This window comes from Oryx dammah, unplaced genomic scaffold (assembly GCF_014754425.2).
Source record: "Oryx dammah isolate SB20612 unplaced genomic scaffold, SCBI_Odam_1.1 HiC_scaffold_29, whole genome shotgun sequence".
In the NCBI taxonomy this organism is placed as follows: domain Eukaryota; kingdom Metazoa; phylum Chordata; class Mammalia; order Artiodactyla; family Bovidae; genus Oryx; species Oryx dammah.
The window spans coordinates 66,557,422-66,576,749 of NW_024070213.1; the positions used below are offsets into that span (position 1 = coordinate 66,557,422).

At 39.5% G+C, this 19,328-nt stretch overlaps 1 protein-coding gene across 4 annotated transcripts in view; it reads left to right on the top strand.

Annotated features, from left to right (window-relative positions):
• The first annotated feature begins 650 nt into the window (after window positions 1-650).
• Window positions 651-19,328, top strand: part of MON2 (MON2 homolog, regulator of endosome-to-Golgi trafficking) — a 113,702-nt gene continuing 95,024 nt past the window's right edge. For all 4 annotated transcript variants that reach the window (XM_040233128.1, XM_040233130.1, XM_040233129.1 and 1 more), the window contains exons 1-2: window positions 651-1,181; window positions 17,368-17,431. In XM_040233128.1, the coding sequence (XP_040089062.1) occupies window positions 1,071-1,181; window positions 17,368-17,431 (175 nt within the window). In that variant the 5' untranslated portion in view covers window positions 651-1,070. The remainder of the gene's footprint in view (window positions 1,182-17,367; window positions 17,432-19,328) is intronic.

The window sequence follows — 19,328 nt, forward strand, 5'->3', positions numbered from 1 at the left end:
GGGCTACAGTCCATGGGGTTGCAAAGAGTCAGACACTACTGAGCGACTTCACTCACTCTAGGTAGGTGAACAGAGGAATTTGGGCTTTTACTTTGGGTAAAATGGAAAACGAGCAAAGGGTTTGGAACAGAGGGCGGTTTAATGCTCCATTTTACAGGTTAGGAAGGTAAGTGACTGGTTCGCAGTAAGTGTACTTTGTATGTAAGGGCATGCTTTGTACAATTCTATGGATGAATTGCAATTTAGGTCGGGGGTCGGGGGGGAGGATTAACAGAAGGTAGGCGTTGATTTGGGGTCACTTGTTCCGAGATTCGAAGGGGCAGAAATGAGGGACAGGACAAATGAGGATGAATCCAAAAGGAAGCAAACTGTTTACACCGAAATACAATTTAATAGAAACATAAACACAGACGCAACAAGGGGTTCCAGGGGCACTATTCAAACACCTGCCACCAAAAAGCAAGCGAACTTCGAGGCAAACTGTGCCCTAAGCCGACTCCGAAGCTGGGAATTGGGCCCATGTAAGCGCCCGAGCCCTGATCTGGGCCCTCCCCAAGCGTGACCACGCCCTTGGCCACGCCCTACCCTACGGCTCGACGCTCGGATTGGCCACGGCGGAGGCGGTGGCTGCTGTGCCCGGAAGTGTAGCTGACGTGTCCCGGCCGCGCTCGGAATTGTGGGCAAGTCGGCTAATGGCGTCGGCGAGTCTGGGGGTCTTGGGTAGACGGCGCTGAAGCTTCTCTCCAGCTTGGCTGGTGACAACCGGTGTAAGCCGAGCCTGCGTCAGCGGGAGGGACCTGCCCGCCTGGTGGGCTCCTCCGCCAGTCGGCGGAGCGTAGCAGGGCGGGGCGACTGCGGGGGCCCCTAGATAAGAGCGGGGGCAGTTGCGAGGAGGCCTCGGGGGGCTCTCGGGCTCGCTGCCCAGGCCGGGCCGAGCCCCCGTGGAGCCCCAGGGGCGAACAGCCCTAGGGCCGGAGACACCTGGAGGGAGCTGTCTGTCGCCCCAAGGAGCTGACAAGGGCCAGGGTTGGTTTGCGCCTCTCAGAAATTGGCACGGGGCTCGGTGGATCATGTCTGGCACCAGCAGCCCCGAGGCGGTCAAGAGGCTGCTGGAGAGCATGCAGAGCGACTTGCGGGCCCTGTCCCTGGAATGCAAGAAGAAATTCCCACCGGTCAAGGAGGTAAGCTCCGGGCGACTTCGGGAGAGAGCACGGTGGGCGCAGCCGGTCCTGTTTAGACCCAGTCCTTCAGTCCCATCCTCCAGTCCTGTCTCATTCTCCTTTGGCCCTCACCTTTCCAGGTTTGCGAACCGGTGGGTTGTTTCACGAGCGGTTTTATAGTTTTCTTTTGGCAAGTCTGAGGCGCTTTGATTTTCGCTACAGTGTTCTGTCCAGATTTAGCACCGAAGTTCGCGCAGTGAGCCGATTCAGCGAATTCAGCTAAGTGTATGGTCCCCTTCTCTTTTCTGGCCTTTTTCAAACACGCAATTGGTTAAGCCAGATTCAGAAATTTAGTTTCGTTGCTTCTAAAAACTAATCATCACAGTTGTGGTACAAACGTGTGCTCCTCAGCTTTCTGGTATATGTCACTCAATTGAAAGTAGCTTTTTTTTCCTTCTTGGTAAGCGTCGTGCAGTTTTACTCTTTATTAGTATCATGAAGTACCAATGAATTATCCAGAAACACTTGACTTAGGACAGAGTGAAGAGCCACAATGACCATGTTAAGCCTCGTTATGAGCAGCGACGTGCTGAGAAGTTTGGGCCGAGAGTCAGATAGAATACGCCTGAATTTAAGTGCTCGCAAGACGTCTTACTTAACCATTTTCAGCTTCAGTTTTCTTTCAGATGTAAAATAGAGTTAAAGAATGGGTTTATTAGATTATGATAAAGCTTTCGGGGGGGGGGGGGAAAAACCAAATTTTTAAAAAGGCTCAAGTTAATAAAATGAAATTATTAACTTTTAGTCACTGTTAGCTTTTTCTCTTAAGATGCCATTTTTGTCTCTTAAACTTTTTAAAGATGCTACTCAATTTCTTTTCCCATTTCTGAAATAAGATAGTTAAAGCAGTTAACTGTTAAAGCAGTTATTTTGCACTTATTCCTATTTAATGTAGTTTGGTATATACCTGCAATTTCATAATTAGAACTTGCCCAATAAAGTTTGAATTTTAGCCTTCTGAGGAGCCTTAATTTTTCTGTACTTTGGTCTCATTATTCTCCAACAAACTCCATTTAGTAATTTTTTTAATAAAGTAAGCAAATATTACCTACCCAATGATGAAAACCAGATGTTCCACTTTTGGAAAGATGAATATTATGACAAATTTTATTTCAGATAATCAATAGTTTGTTTTAATATCGATTTTCATTATTTTCTCTATGTGATCTGTTGAAAGTTATAAATATGAGTTTTAAAGAATATGGCTGTTTTAAGTATTTTTAAAGAAATAGGCTATTCTGATTACAAGGAAATGCTCTCATTTAAAAATGTCAAATCCTACTTTGTAATTTTAACAATAATTTATAGAACTGGCCATTCCCAGTTCTTATAATAACTTATAGAAGTAGTGATTCCTCTGTAATCATAAGCCTTTGTGGGCTAGCTTGGAGATTGAATTGCCATTAATTACATTATTCCTATTGGAAAATGCATTCAGAGCTCCACATGGTAATTTACAAAGTTCTGAAACTCAGTGCATTTCTAACCTAGGAACTTTCAATAAATCTCATTATCTTTTTTACTTGAAACTTGACTAAAAAGGTATTTAGTAATTACACCTACTCTGTGAGGTTATCACAAAAATAATTTTTGATGTGATTATCTCTGATACATAATTTTGTATATAGTACATGCTTCATGGATGCAAGAACTTTGACTCCTTAACCTGTGGCACTTCTAATGAGCTTCAGTCAGTTCAGTCCAGTCGCTCAGTCGTGTCCTTAGGACAGTTCTTTAGGCACTGAAAAATAACCTTAATTAGCCTAATGGTGATGGTTTTTTAGGAGCGAGGCTTGACTTCGCAGAAATATTTTGGGTGAATTAATTTTTCCATGGTAATTTCATAGGGATGCATAATTTGGCTTTTGTTCTTAAAGAGAACTAGTGAGTTTTTAGTGTTATTTATTTATTTTTGGGGGGGAGCAGTAGGGGGAGGTGTGTTTGGTGGACCCTAATGCAAAGCCTTTCTAAGAAGCTTTTCTATCTGTATACTGGTTTGCTGGTTAACATTCTCTTGGTGTCTTCACAAACATTACCTGAAAAATTGTCATTTTGGCCTACGTGGAAGCCTACTCAGGAACTTAATACTATACAGATATGACTGCATATGTACTTTGGAAGGGTTGTCTCCTTTCGCATTACTTTTTAAACAAGGTAGAATGAAGTGAGACATTCTTTGTTTAGTCTTTAATAATTTCTAGCTTTTTAGCCATAGTGATTGGCTCTACTTTTTTTAATAATGAACTGCATTTTTTTAAGATTTCAAATCTGTTAGAAAAACAGAAGAAAAGAGTGTTGATAAAGGATAATGTCTTACTTACTGATACTTTTTTTTTAATCTTTGGACTTTCTACATAGTTTTTTCCATATTAATTGGTTTCATTTATAAAATTTGCATATTAAGTTATTTTTATAAGGGCTATGATTTCATTGTCATTTTATAGTAGAGTAATTAGATAATAACAGCAATAGTCCTTTTTCCCTCATTTTTCTTAAATATGAATTTTCATGTTTCAGCAGTGTAACTTTTTTAAACATAAGTGTACTTGCTAATTTGTTCAGGAATATTTGTATAAATTTTTCTACTTTGTCTTAAAAACTACTTTAAGGCTTTGTAAAATCACTTCTATGTAATTGATATTCAGTGGCCCTCAGAGGCTATAAACTCTGAGGTTTTATGTTTTTAATGAATATAACCTTTTTGGTCATTTCTGTTTGCACTACTGTGTGGAAACAAATAAAGGGAGTCTAACTGAGCCTAGAAGTGTGGTCAGAGTGAGTTTGTAATTCTTAAGCTGAATCTTTATAGGATAAGGAGAATGCAGTCAACAGGAGGAGGAGGTCATGCTAGGCAGAAGAGAATAGCATGTTTGCATCCCATGTAAAAGAAGTTTCATACCGAAGGTGATTGCGAGCCATTAAAGCTTTTTAAGATAGTGATATGATCAAATTTATATTTACATTACTGGAGGGAAAAATTAGAGGGGATTGAGCTTGAAGTAAAGACAGCAGATATTTTAGGGATGATTGTCTGCATTGAGGTAACAGTAGGGGTTGACGGAAAGTTGCTTGCATTGTGGTAGATGTAGGTGGAAGACTGGGTATGGATTAGAGAGGTTTAGCAGGTAAAATTAACAGGTCATAGTGACATTTTTTATGAGGTAGAAAGAGAAATCTGTGATGCCTCCCAGATTTCTGGCTTAGGAAACTGTAAATCATTAAGAGGAGGAAATGTTTTTGGGAAAAAGGAGTAGTGATGAATATTATTTTAAGCTGATGTGTGACACCCAGGTGGAACTGATCAGTAGGCGTTTGAAAATGATGGTTTGGCACTTAACAAGGAGGTCTCAATTTTAGATTTAGGAGTATCGGTTATACATGTTAGAGGAAACCATAAGAATAGAAAAAATGGTACAGGAAGAGTGTACAGAAGGAGCATATCAGGGCTAAGGAAGGAACTCTGAAAGTAAGAGCATTAAAAGGGAAAGAGCCAGCTGGGATGACTAAGGTTAAGGGAATGGGAGAGAAAGGAAGTACTTGGTGAGAGCAAGGTCCCCGAGAAAGCTGGAGTGTCAAGTGCTTAAGTGTATGAACTGGCTTCAGTCTGAGAAGGGACACATTATTTTCTGATAGAGGAAGGTAAGGAGAAAAAAATGGATTTGAACGTGATAAATTTGAATGAGGGACATAGTGGAGGGATAGAAAGTTGTGGACAGTTTGGCCTATGGCCTCTGTTTTCTTGGTAAGATAGGAAACAAGCTTGTTGCTAGGAGTAGTTAGTGGTGAAAGTGGTGGGTAGGAAGTTTGAGGGGAGTAGTGGATCATGTTGTAGAAGTGGAGGAGAAATTGACTTGGAACACTTAAGAGTCTTGGCAGGAAAAGTTGAAATGATGATGGATCGTGAGATGTAGGTTGGATTCCCAAAGAAGGCAATCCAAGACAACTTGGATTGGAAGATGGAAAGGTTAAGGAACTAGCAGCTTATTTAATTGAATTGGTCCAATTTAATTCAAGAGCAATGGCATTGGGGAGTGAGAGAACTAGAAGGATAAAGACAGATGGGACAAAAGGGGGCTATTGGATTTCAGATTGCTAAGTAGTGCTGCACAAAAGGGTAATGAAATCCAGGAAGTGGGTGACAGAAGAGGAAAGGGAATGAAGGTCATTGACTTGAGATGGTCACAATTAGGATTTGGATGGATTTTTGTCTCTTTCTTTTTAAATGAAGTAGAATCAGTGAAGGTGTATATAATAAAATACAAGTAGTCTTCCCAGGTTATGTACTTTGTGCTTTTATGCATTTAAGTTTTGTTTGGTAGGGGATTTTTGCCTAAAAAAGCAAAGGTGGTTGTGGCAAAGTTCCTCAGTGTCTGGTGTTTATATGCATTAATTGGCTGAGTGGGGCCCTTTGGTGAAAGAGATGCCCTCTACTTATCATGACAGGATTCTCTTTTTAACCAGCTGTTTGGGGACTGAGGCCCAAGTCAGTTGGCTCTTCTGATAGGGTGAAGATCTTATTTTCAGGACCTTATGACAGTGAATAATGAGGGCTAGATCATGCTTACATGCTTAATTGGGAACTGTTTTCCTTTAATATCTTACATCATGCTATAGTTTTTTTTCTGTTGACATAGGTCAGAGAAATTTGTTTATGGTGCAACCAATTGTGTTCTTCTCATTAACATGAATAAGTCCATGTTTTGTTTAGTTTTCATAATTTATTTTCAAAAGTGTCAACACTACTCAGAACAGTGTGACAAGTGTGGTAGGGAGTTATAAATCATTTAGTCAAGACTTTCCTTTATAATACAATTCTATATGGTTGTGCAGACATGCTAGTGATCTTTGATTTTTGACTCTGCTGTTTTCTTTTTATGCTCCTATTGACTTTATTCCAGGAAAGGCATATTAAATTCCTCTGCTACTGCTAAGTCATTTCAGCCGTGTCCGACTCTGTGCAACCCCATAGACGGCAGCCCACCAGGCTCCCCCGTCCCTGGGCTTCTCCAGGCAAGAACACTGGAGTGGGTTGCCATTTCCTTCTCCAATGCATGAAAGTGAAAAGTGAAAGGGAAGTCGCTCAGTCATGTCCGACTCTTCGAGACCCCATGGACTGCAGCCTACCAGGCTCCTCTGTCCATGGGATTTTCCAGGCAAGAGTACTAGAGTGGGGTGCCATCACCTTCTCCGATTAAACTCCTAGGGTCTATTAAATTATTTTTTTTTTCTGATAAATATTTTAGATGCTAACTTTGAGAGTAGTATAAGCAGTAACATTTTCACTAAGACATCTAGGAAAATTTTACAAGCTTATTACAATATTCTAAGAGTGTTTTATAGTGAAAGCTTTTAAAAAAACTTTTGATTAGTCCATGACATGTTTTATTTATTTATGAAAGTTAGTACTATAACCAATGAAATTTATTGTTCAAGTGTAAAGTGTATAGCTCATTTTTTTTAACTAAGATTTTGACAATTGTATTTTTGCTTTCATGAAATTGAATAGAGTGTCAAAGTTAATGAAAACATGGTTTAGTCAAAAAACAATGTATTGTTAGCACTAGGCTTTGGTGATGTGGAAGACATAAAAGACAGTGTTTGAGGCTAATAAACCAAAAAGGAAGATAGTCTCCAAAAATGGAAATATTTTCTTTTTTTTTTTTTTCTTTTATATAGTAGTAGTATTTGGGGGCTTCCCTTGTGGCTCAGCTGGTGAAGAATACACCTGCAGTGTGGGAGACCTGGGTTCGATCCCTGGGTTGGGAAGTTCCCTTGGGGAAGGGAAAGGCTACCCAGTCCAGTATTCTGGCCTAGAGAATTCCATGGTCCATGGGGTCACAAAGAGTTGGACAGAACTGAACGACTTGCACTTCCTTACTTAGTAGTAGTTAGACTACTAAGTCGGAGAAGGCAGTGGCACCCCACCCCAGTACTCTTGCCTGGAAAATCCCATGGATGGCGGAGCCTGGTAGGAGTCAGACACTAAGTTAGACTCACTAAGAGTCAGACACGACTGAGCGACTTCACTTTCCCTTTTCACTTTCATGCATTGGAGAAGGAAATGGCAACCCACTCCAGTGTTCTTGCCTGGAGAATCCCAGGGACGGCAGAGCCTGTTGAGCTGCTGTCTATGGGGTCACACAGTCGGACACGACTGACGTGACTTAGCAGCAGCAGTAGTAGTAAGACTCTTTGCGACCCCATGGACTGGAATCTGCCAGGCTCCTCTGTTCATGGAATTCTCCAGGCAAGAATACTGGAATGGGTTGCCATGCCCTTCTCCAGGGGGTCTTTCCTACCCAGGGATTGAACCTGGATCTCCTGCATTGCAGGCATATTTATTACCATATGAGCCACCAGGGAAATTTATTTTCAACCATGTACAAAATAGAAGGTTTTGTTATTACTCTTAAAATTTAATAGAAGTTTGTTTCTAAATTGTAAAGCATGGCAGGAAGTACAAAAATCAATGAGAAACCGCCTTTATCTTAAGTTAACTCAGAGTTGAGTAAAATACTGTCTTTCTAGTAGTGTTGCATCCAGGGACTGTATTGCAACATGGCATTTCAGTTTTACAGGTATAAGGAAACTATGGCTTGGAAAGGTCAGTAACTTGCAAAAGGTATGCGTGTGTATCAGTCACTCAGTCGTGTCCAACTCCTTACCACGCTATGGACTGTAGCCCATCAGGCTCCTCTGTCCATGGAATTCTCCAGGCAAGAACATTGGAGTGGATTGCCATTTCCTTTTCCAAGGGATCTTCCTGACCCAGGGATTGATCCATGGTCTCCTGCATTGCAGGCAGATTCTTAAATGTCTGAGCCACCAGAGAAGCCCTGCAAAGGGTAGTGAAGCTAGAAAGTGAAAGAACTGGGACATGAATCCACATGTGCATCCGTTTCTTACATCTTCATCTCGTCCCATTGCGGTCTTTAAAGCATACTTGTTTTTATCATCTTTCCCATGTATCTGTCTTGCTTCATCATTTGTTACTGTTTGTCATTCTTGTTTTGACTTTTGTAACACTCTACTTTCCTATTTCTCCTTCCTCTCTCAGTATTCCTTCTCTTTTTCTTTACGTATAAGTGTATCCCAAGTTCTGTCTGGAGACCTCTTCTTTATCTGTGTTCATTTCTTTTGCACTTGCATCTACTCCCATTGTTTCTGGCCTTACTTCAGAGCTGATGACTCCTAAGTCTGCTTTGTTACCTCTGCTCTCTTTACTGAATTTAGATCTGTGCTTCCAACTGTCTGTTAATGCATTATTGATCAGGGGATTTTCGCAGAACCTAATACCTGTAACTCGTGGTTTGTTAGGTAAGTGAATATTAAAACACTTGGTCAATAACATTCAGGTAGCAAAAGACTATTAATAATGTCTCTGGCCAATAAGTTGTTAAACATATCTACCGGAGTATCTTTCACATACTTCAGATAGAACTTCTGGTAATTGAACTTATTTTTCTTAAAACTAGTCCTATCCCCACATTTCACTTGTTTTGTTAGTGGAATTTATTATTCTTGCTTACTCTAGTTGTATTTAGCTGTCTTCTCTCCTTCAACTCTCTTTATGCTGTATCCGTTGTCAGATGTTTCTTCCACTTTTGTGATTTCTAACGTATCTCTCCTCTTATCTGTTGTTTTAGCTATTATTCTAGCTCCCAGGTATTCAGTCTTATACCTGGCCTTTGGTATTCATTAATGGCACAAAAGACCATCCTGTATGTTACCACCAGACTAATGTACATAAACAACTCAGAAATTCTTAATGGCTACTTTGTACATACAGAATTCCTCAGTATAACATTTAAGACCTTCTTGATCTTCCCATCCTTCCTTCATCACCCTCAACTTTTCCTCAAATCCCTTTATACTTAAGCCAAACTCTGTTGCTTGCTCTTCATTTTCCAAATATGCCCTACTCCTTCCCTCTTCCATGATGTGGCTTTGGTAGCTTTTTTTTTCCCTTTTGCTGGCCTAAAATCATCTCCTTCCATCTTTTAAAAGTTAAAATCCTACCCTTAATTTAACCCATGTTGCTTGTTCATTTGTTACATGAATGAACCAGCTTTAGAGATAATGTTCTCATTTCATCCCTCATTTACTCATTCCTTTATTCTTTCATTTGTTCATAAAGTAATTTTTGAAAACCTGCTGTGTGCCATGTACTAGCTGGTTGCTGGTCAGGAATAGTTGCAGCTCCTGCCCAGGCTTTTCAAGCTGACATGTTTTCTTAACCTTCATTGAAACTTATTTTATGTTATTTCCCTATAACTTTTACGTTTTTACCTTTTGCTATGGTATTTTCTTTTCTAAATAACTCCTTAAGGAGTGTCAGTTTTGCATCTTGTTTATTCTTCTGTCTGTCATGCTGCTGCTGCTGCTGCTAAGTCACTTCAGTCCTGTCCAACTCGTCGCGACTCCGTGGGCAGCAGCCTACCAGGCTCCTCCATCCATGGAATTTTCCAGGCAAGAGTACTGGAAAGGGGTGCTATTGCCTTCTCCTCTGTCTGTCATAGTTCAAAGCATTTGTATATCTGAGAAGTACTGATTAGATACTTGTTGGAGATTAAATTTTTAAAGAAGAAGAAAGGGATACTGTATATATAGCCATACCATATATATCAGTTCAGTTCAGTTGCTCAGTCGTGTCCGACTCTTTGCAACCCCATGGACTGCAGCATGCCAGGCCTCCCTGTCCATCACCAACTCCTGGAGCCTACTCAAACTCATGTCCATTGAGTCAGTGATGCCATCCAGCCATCTCAACCTCTGTCGTCCCCTTCTCCTCCCGCCTTCAGTTTTTCCCAGCATCAGGGTCTTTTCCGATGAGTTGGTTCTTCACATAAGTGGCCAAAGTATTGGAGTTTCAGCTTCAGCATCAGTCCTTCCAATGAATATTCAGGACTGATTTCCTTTGGGATGGACTGCTTGGATGTCCTTGCAGTCCAAGAGACTCTCAAGAGTCTTCTCCAACACCACAGTTTAGAAGCATCAATTCTTTGGTACTCAGCTTTCTTTATAGTCCCAACTCTCACATCCACACATAACTACTGGAAAAATCATAGCTCTGACTAGACGGACCTTTGTTGGCAAAGTCATGTCTCTGCTTTTTAATAATGCTGTCTAGGTTGGTCATAGCTTTCCTTCCAAGGAGCAAGCATCTTTTAATTTCATGGCTGCAGTCACCATCTGCAGTGGTTTTGGCCCCCCAAAATAAAGTCTCTCACTGTTTCCTTTGTTTCCCCATCTATTTGCCATGTGATGGGACTATGATGGGACCAGATCCCATGATCTTAGTTTTCTGAATGTTGAGTTTTAAGCCAACTTTTTCACTCTCCTCTTTCACTTTCATCAAGAGGCTCTTTAGTTGTTCTTTGCTTTCTGCCATAAGGGTGGTGTCACCTGCATATCTGAGGTTATTGATATTTCTCCCAGCAATCTTGATATCAGCTTGTGTTTCATCCAGACCAGCATTTCTCATGATGTACTCTGCATAGAAGTTAAATAAGCAGGGTGACAATATACAGCCTTGACATACTCCTTTCCCTATTTGGAACTAGTCTGTTGTTCTGTGTCTGGTTCTAACTGTTGCTTCTTGACCTGCATATAGATGTCTCAAGAGGCAGGTCAGGTGGTCTGGTGTTCCCATCTCTTTAAGAATTTTCCACAGTTTGTTGTGATCCACACAGTCAAAGGCTTTGGCACAGTCAATGAAGCAAAAGTAGATGTTTTTCTGAAACTCTCTTGCTTTTTTGATGATCCAGTAGATGTTGGCAATCTGATCTCTGGTTCCTCTGCCTTTTCTAAAACCAGCTTGAGCATCTGGAAGTTCACGGTTCACGTACTGTTAGCTGTCCACATATAATCTGCATTTCGGTCTTTTATTTGATATGTTAAGGAAAATTTGTTTGCTAGAAGCTAGAGGGGTTTTTTGTTTTGTTTTGTCTTTATTTTTTAGCCCAGAGGTTACGAATAGGATTCCATATAGGTATATATTTTTCAGAGCTTTGAGATTTTAGACTAATTACATGTTACAGAAGAAAATCTTATTGATTTCAGTGTGGTACTTGAGGGTCCCTTGGACTGCAAGGGGATCCAGCCAGTCCATTCTGAAGGAGACCAATCAACCCTGGGTGTTCTTTGGAAGGAATGATGCTAAAGCTGAAGCTCCAGTACTTTGGCCACCTCATGTGAAGAGTTGACTCATTGGAAAAGACTCTGATGCTGAGAGGAATTGGGGGCAGGAGGAGAAGGGGACGACAGAGGATGAGATGGCTGGATGGCATCACTGACTCGATGGACGTGAGTCTGAGTGAACTCAGGGAGATGGTGATGGACAGGGAGGCCTGGCGTGCTGCGATTCATGGGGTCGCAAAGAGTCGGACACGACTGAGCGACTGAACTTAACTGAACTGAACTGAATTGTTTTATAAGCATATTGTCCTCTAGGGACTGTTCTAGATCTATTAGGTATTCCAAGTGAGGACTTGACTTTAGGTCTTTTGATTTTACCTGAGTTCTGAAATCCTAAGTTTGCAAGGCAACGTCATACCTCCCTAGTCTCTTGAGTGCATTATTCTCCTTAAGTTGCGATTAACTTGAATTTCACATTTCTTCTTTAACTCTTATTTCATGCTATATCCTGTGAATAATTAATTTGGGGCTTTGGTGAATTTGTTCTAATTTCGAGACTCTTCTTCCATAAATGTTTTAAAAAAAATAAGTACGGTTTTTGTTTTGTGTTTTAAAATACAACATAGAGGGTTTGGTGAAGAGAAGCAGTATTATTGTTACTGTTATTATTGTAAACTTGTCTGGAGTTCTAGAAGTGGACATTTGCTGATTCCCTTCTAGCGTTCATTCCCTCTTGCTTTTTTCAGTGATAGGCTGCACTTTTCCTTAATTTTCAACTCTCTGGATTTAGGTGAATTAATTCCATCCCGTGCTCCAGGATACCTTGTTTAGTTTGATCTGATTTAATCTCCATATCCACACTTCTGTTTCTACCCACACACAGTGCCAGTGTGTGCTCCTGGGAAGGGAAAGCTTCCTCTCTGTTCCTCAAGTGCTGCTTGAAGAGATCTTTTCTCTCTTTCTGGATAGTGTCATATGAAGTTGTGAGGTATAGAATGGCTGGAACTAATTTTATTGCCAAGTTTTGGAGCTCCCTGAGTATGAAGCTACTCATGGAACAAAACAGAACCAAGAGGACGGCAGAGAAGTGAAGCTGTAGTTGTGATGGCGATACGACTCTCTGGATCAAATTTCCTCTGCATCTTTCAATGAGAGGACAGTACAGTCCCTCCCTCTGTTTAGAACTTTTCTTTTGCTTATTTATAAATGTTTATATATATCCTCAGGACTTCCCTCATGGCTCAGTTGGTAAAGCATCTGCCTACAATGCGGGAGACCCAGGTTCAATCCCTGGATTGGGAAGATCCCCTGGAGAAGGCAGTGGCACCCCACTCCAGTATTCATGCCTGGAAAATCCCATGGATGGGGGATCCTGGTAGGCTACAGTCCATGGGGTTGCAAAGAGTCAGACACGACTGAGCAACTTCACTTAGCTTAGCTTATATATATGTTCTCTGTTTGCATAATGATAAGCATTAGTCATATGGGGAGATCAATGAAATCCGTTTTTTATCCTCACAGGGCTTACAGCTAGATTGGAGGAACAGACATGTTATAGGAGAAACAGAATAAACCATAGGTACAAACCATAGATGGCTCACAGAGATGGAAGGACTTTTTGATACTTGCCATAGAAAAACAAGTTATGGAAGAAATGATTTCTGTCACTGCTCCTGGTGCCAGGATGAGAGACACCTGCCCCATCCTCATGTTGTTAGCAGTGGTTTAATTTCAGCAAAGCATTATTTGTCACATTAAGTTAGTGTTCATTTTTTCTGTGAATTTATTGGCTTTATAATTTTAAGAGTTATAAAAATAGGGAGTTTATGTATAATTTATTAATATTTATACCTACTTAAATTTGTTAGCAACTGGGTAGGTCCATGAGACTTATTTTTTTTTCCTTTTGAAAGATGTCCTTACACTACTCAGTTTTCAGAGACACCACCAGAGGTGGATTTGGGGGGCCATTGAAGAGTGAGACAATTGAGGATGGATGGAGGACAAGGTTTTAAATGGAGAAAGTTCTTACTTTAGATTGATAGCAAGAAGTTTGAACTGAGGTGTAGAAATGACTTGAGAAGGAAAAAAGCACAAGATGTGTTCACTGTGCAGCCTTTGTGGCTGATTATATTTGTGGAATCAGGGGTAAACCTCAGATACCTGGTCAGTGACTTCATGGTTGCTGCTGCTGTTCACTAAAACAGATGATAGGGAGAAGAAACCGGCTTTTCTGCGGCTAGGGTGGAAGTTGGAGGTGTGCGTGTGAGGTGATAACATCTTTGAATATCTTGAATTTAAGGTGCCTTTTAAAAATACAGGGTAATAAATCCTATAGTTTAGGAGACAGTTAAGGAAAAGGAATATAATTTAGGATTCTTCAGTATTTAGAAAGTAACTGAAACCATAGAATTGAGATTGCCCAGGAAGAGTTTATTGAGTAGTTAGGCCAAGGATATTCTGTGTTGTCTTGAAAGAGGAGTCAGCATTTTAGCATTCTATCTTATCTTTTCTGTAATGCTGGCTTCTATATTCAGAGTCCTTGGTGGGTGTGTCTCTTTGGGTCAGCAAAGAATTTTGTGAAAGAGAAAAAAATATTTCTTGAGAGACATTAATTTTAAGATTAACAAATATTAAATGGTGCAGTCTATTTAATACTTTTGGCTTTGTTACCCAATTCATAGATTGCCCTTGGGGAATAGAGATTTTAGACTACCCACCATAACCTGTATCATCCCTATTAAACTCTATAGAACTGGGACTTTGTATTTTTTTTTTTTATTGAGGCCCAATTCAGGAAAATAACTATATTTACAGTTGAGTAGTTCCCCTATGGATATATAAGTATCTAATCTGTAAGTGTCTAATCAGAGTAGGGGTTACTTTTAAAGCAAGAAGTTAAAGATTCTTCTTTACACAGACAATCTTTGATAAATAGAAGGAAATCTGAGTCTGAATACTTCCATTTATACAGGGCACTCTTGAATATGTCTGCTAGGCTGAGGTATGAAGTAGCAGTGCATGAGGTGAGGGGGCCGTGATGTACAAGTGTTGTCAATAAACATTGGTAATGAAACTTTCCAGCAACACAGGGTGCCAGTGAGAATAGGGTGGTGGTACAGTTTCAAAGTTTCACAATAGAAAGTTGGATGAAAAAAATTAGGAGCTGTAATATAGGTCCAGTTATATCTGAGTTAATAAACAGTCCTTTTGATGACTTCTTGAGTTTATATACCTTTTAAAACACTTGTTACTTTGGAACTAAAGGGAAAACATTCATTGCTTTCCTTATTGTGTGGATGTATAAAAATATTTGTTAAACATATACTTATAATTTCGTTTTTTATACTTGTTTATGATTCATACATGGCTCAGTTTTTATTTATTTGAGGAGATCAAAATAGTGTCTGGCAAATCTGAAATCCTTTACTGACATGTAGCATCCAGTATGCTACAGGACTGATTTTGGAAACTGACTAGAATTCAGAAAGTTAGATTACATTGGATTTATGATGATTTATTTTGATATCTGTTGATTGAAGTAGAATGAAATATTGAATCTGAGCATAGTCACGGTACAGAGGGCCACAGTAAGGAGGGAGAGAGTCTGAACATCTGAAATGTTGGTGGAAGACAGTTCAGTGACCGTAGATTAATTTCAGTCGACTTAGTAAGAAAATTACTGAAGACATTTAAAGTGGGGTGTATGAATAGAACAAAGTATACGTAATAATTTCAGTGTTACTGAATTTTTATAGTAGTAGGTTTGTTTTGGCTTGTACATCTTCATGCTAGATCCAGAATCTGACCACTCCTTACCATCTCAGTCATTATCACCTCAGGCCTATCCACGGTCATCTTTTGCTTATATTATTACAATAGCCTCTTAAATTTTGCCCCATGTTGGAATCACCTGAAGATTTTTAAAAATGCCAATGCGTGACTCCCACTGTCAGTCATTCTGATGTAGTTTTTGGAATGGTTTGCAACCTGGAGAAGGCAATGGCACCCCAGTCCAGTACTCTTGCCTGGAGAATTCCATGGACGGAGGAGCCTGGTAGGCTGCAGTCCACGGGGTCGCTAAGAGTCGGACACGACTGAGTGACTTCACTTTCCCTTTTCACTTTCATGCATTGGAGAAGGTAATGGCATCCCACTCCAGTGTTCTTGTCTGGAGAATCCCAGGGCCGGGGGAGCCTGGTGGGCTGCCGTTTATGGGGTCGCACAGAGTCAGACACGACTGAAGCGACTTAGCAGCAGCAGCAGCAGCAGCAATCTGGGCATCATGATTTTTTTTAAAGCATCTGGTGTTCTAATATACACTGCCCCTAGATAATCAGAAAATCAATAATCTTTCCATGAAGTAATTTATTTTGACTACGTTTCCATTTCTTAAAGTTTCTTAAAGTCCTAGATATCCATTAGGCTTCTTAGTTGTAAGCAATGGAAACTAACTTGGGCTGATGTAAGTGGAAATGAAGTTTACTGATAGAACATTGAGGGGCTCGTAGAATTGGTAGAAGACTGGATGAAGCCAACCTTAGAAAGTACAGGAATGAGAGGAGGCTGAACAGCTAAGAACCACTGCAAAACTTATTGCCACTGAGACCATTACTACTGTCTCTGCTGAACAGTGAAGTTGGAAATTCTTTAATCGTGGACAACGGCTTCACGTGCTTGGAATTCCACAAAATGACAAAGGTATACATTGTATAGCCTACAATGTGTCATTTATTTTATGCATCAACCCACTGCTCCTCAACCTAATAACCTATAGGATGCTGAGTTCTTCCATAATTATTTTAAAAACTTTAGTGCCTTCTACTACTTGTCCTTTAGTAAACATTAAGAGATAACAGAATAAATGAACAAGTAGCGAGCAAGTTAATAGGAAAACTTGAATATAATATATGAATACTTGTGTATTATTTTTGGAGGTATAGTCACCAGTTTAAGTATGAAATAGGCATGTTTCTTAATAGTAAAAATGTCCTGAGTTTCTATAATGGAAGTTATATATCAATACTGTATGTTAGCAGTGTCCAGTAGAAGTATAATGTGCGCAACATATGTAGTCCATGTGTGTAATTTTAAATTGCATTTAAAAAGTAAAAAGAAACATTTAGTTTTAATGATATATTTAACACAACTCAGTTTGAGTAGACACATATAAAGTGCTTAGTAGTCATATGTGCATGTTTAATTGCTAAGTCGTGTCTGACTCTTGGCGACCCCGTGGACTGTAGCCTGCCAGGCTCCCCTGTTCCGTGGATTTTCCAGGCAAGAATACTCGACTGGGTCGCCATTTCCTTCTCCAGGGGATCCTTCCAACCCTGGGATCGAATCTCGTCTCCTGCATTGGCAGGTGGATTCTTTACCACTGAACCACTGGGGAAGCCTAGTCACATGTAGCCAGTAGCTACAGTATTGGACAGCACAGTCCTGTGGCATAGTGTAAAATGCCATATGACTGTCAAATACTGCCAGCTCAATTATGCTGAAATGATTTAGACACCTTATGAAAATTGAATGTTTTAAAAAAGCACAATCTAAAAGTAATGACAGGGTTCTTGGTTATTCATTCTCTTCTAATTCAAAGCGGTTTTACTTGAGTTTGCAGTGTTTTTCAATTTTTTTTTTTATTGTTGAGAGAGAAGTGTGAAATGGGAAAGAGAAAATCTTATTTTTTTTTCATTAGTCTTTGATTTTATTATTTTTTATTTTCTGAAGATTTAAGTGTGAGGATTTAGGGTATTTTGGATGCAATTGAAGGCATAGAAAGGCAATATGCTTTTGCAATGCAGAGTTTGCGTGAGAATAATCAAGTTAATCATACTTTATTACATTTAGTGTATGTTTCACTACTAGACTATAGTATCTGAAGTTTGTAAAATAAAAAAGATAGTAGTGACTGACTCTGTGCTTGAGATTGTATCATACATGATTTCTTTCCCCTAGATAATTCATGTCATTAGTAAGTTTTATGTTCTAATTATTTTTATTCTTGCAGGCTGCTGAATCAGGAATAATAAAAGTTAAAACAATAGCTGCACGAAACACCGAAATTTTGGCAGGTAATTCTTTGCATTAAAAATTCAACAATTAATGAAAGTTTGACTAATGGTAAAAGTAGAATCTTAAAACCCATCAGTTTTTTTTTTTTTAATAGCATCTCTTCCTTATGCTCCAGCATGCTATCCATAATGATAAAGAACATGCAAAAGTCCCTAATTTATGAACTAATTGGGTGTCCCAGAGATGAATGCTATACTATTCTCTGAAATCAGAAAGCTTAAAACTACTAACTTCTTAAAGGCAAAGATTTTTCATACTCCTCTTTGTATTCTCCTCCTCCTCTTGTCAGTCACCTAAGATACACCTTACCCATAAAAGGCATTCAATTAATATTTGTTGTATTGAAAGAAAGATTGGTTCTCAGACCACCTTCCCAGATCTCTTTTATCTTTGAAATAAGCAGGGCATTATATAGATGTAACATTTTTTTGATTGATCCTAGTTTTGGGGGAGAAATTTTCAAAAGTTTCTCTCTGTCACCCTTTTGATACTCAGTCCGCCGCCTCTTTTTCTTCATGCCTTTCTGTTCTTGCCTCTATCATGCAAAGGAAGGAAACTGGCATTTTTGAGAGTCTGTTACATGTGAGGCGTTTGTGCCACTTGATCTTATATAGGACAACCTTGTGAAGAAATAATCTTTTTTAATAGTAGAGCAAGTTGAGATGCAAAGAGATTTAGTGGCCTAAGGTTGGTCACTTGGTAAGTGGTGGAATCAAATTCAACTCCCGGGCTGTTCAGAGCCCATGTTCTTCCTGCTGCAGTGTGCTGCCATGGTACTGTGAGGTTTCCACACTAGCTACTCTCTTCCAAGTGCTTGTACTTAACTGCTGCTTGCTTCACTGATCCTTCACGTGCATTTCCAATTCCAGTGGTGCTGTAGTTCTCAGCTAGTTACAGGGGAAAAACAGTCCTATTAAATTGATTTACACAAAGTCCAGATAGTGAAGAACCAATACAATTCTTAAGTCTATTTACACTTTTTAAAGAAGCATACCAGTAAATTCCTAAAGGGTAAAATTTTAAAGAATATTTCAAAATGAAATGAAGATGTTTGGGGCTAGTTTAAGGATGACAGGTAAGAGTGGATTTCATTTGCCACCTTAGGGTTAGCCCTGCTAAGTTGCATCTGTTTCTCACAGCTCCTCTGAGTTTGAACATACTGATGAAACACCAAAGAGTTATATAACATTATTCACAGCATTGAATAATGCTCTGTGTGCTTACTGAGTAAAGGGGTAGAGTGAAGTGGTGGGTAAAGGCAAAGGTATGTGTGGTTGGACTGGGAGGATGGGCAAGTGGGTTTGGGAGATGCATGTTGGGTGGATTAGCTACCATGAGGAAATTGTTTCAAGATAAATTATGGACATGGGTGTTTTTAAGTTGGAGATGTCATAGGCCAATTATATTAGAATGTCATTGCAAATATTTACTTTTGTTTCTGTCATTGCTGATATTATGGTAAGTCCTTAATTATTCTTCAGTAATAGAAATTTTCATTGAGTCTGTAGTTGATAAAGACTGTTTTCTTCAGAGGATCACTGTCTGTTACAGAGTTCTGTACCACGTAAAATGTCTAAGTCATACTAAGGACAAATAAAAAAATTTTTTTCTCAGTTATTATGAATTTAATATTTAAGTGGACTGTTAATTTCATTTTAATTCAGTTAGCTTTATTACAATCAGGTTAGAACAAATCCTTATGCATATACAATTAATAATTCTTGCTTTAATATCCATAGTATCCAGAACCATGTACTCGAGGAGTTATATTAGCATTTAAACTTTTTCCTAGTGTTCTGGCCAAGTATTTACAGCAGTTGATTGATCAGTAAAAATTTATGATTTTAGACCACTGTCATCTTGAAAAATCATGGGCTCCAAAGAAAAAGGGAAGAG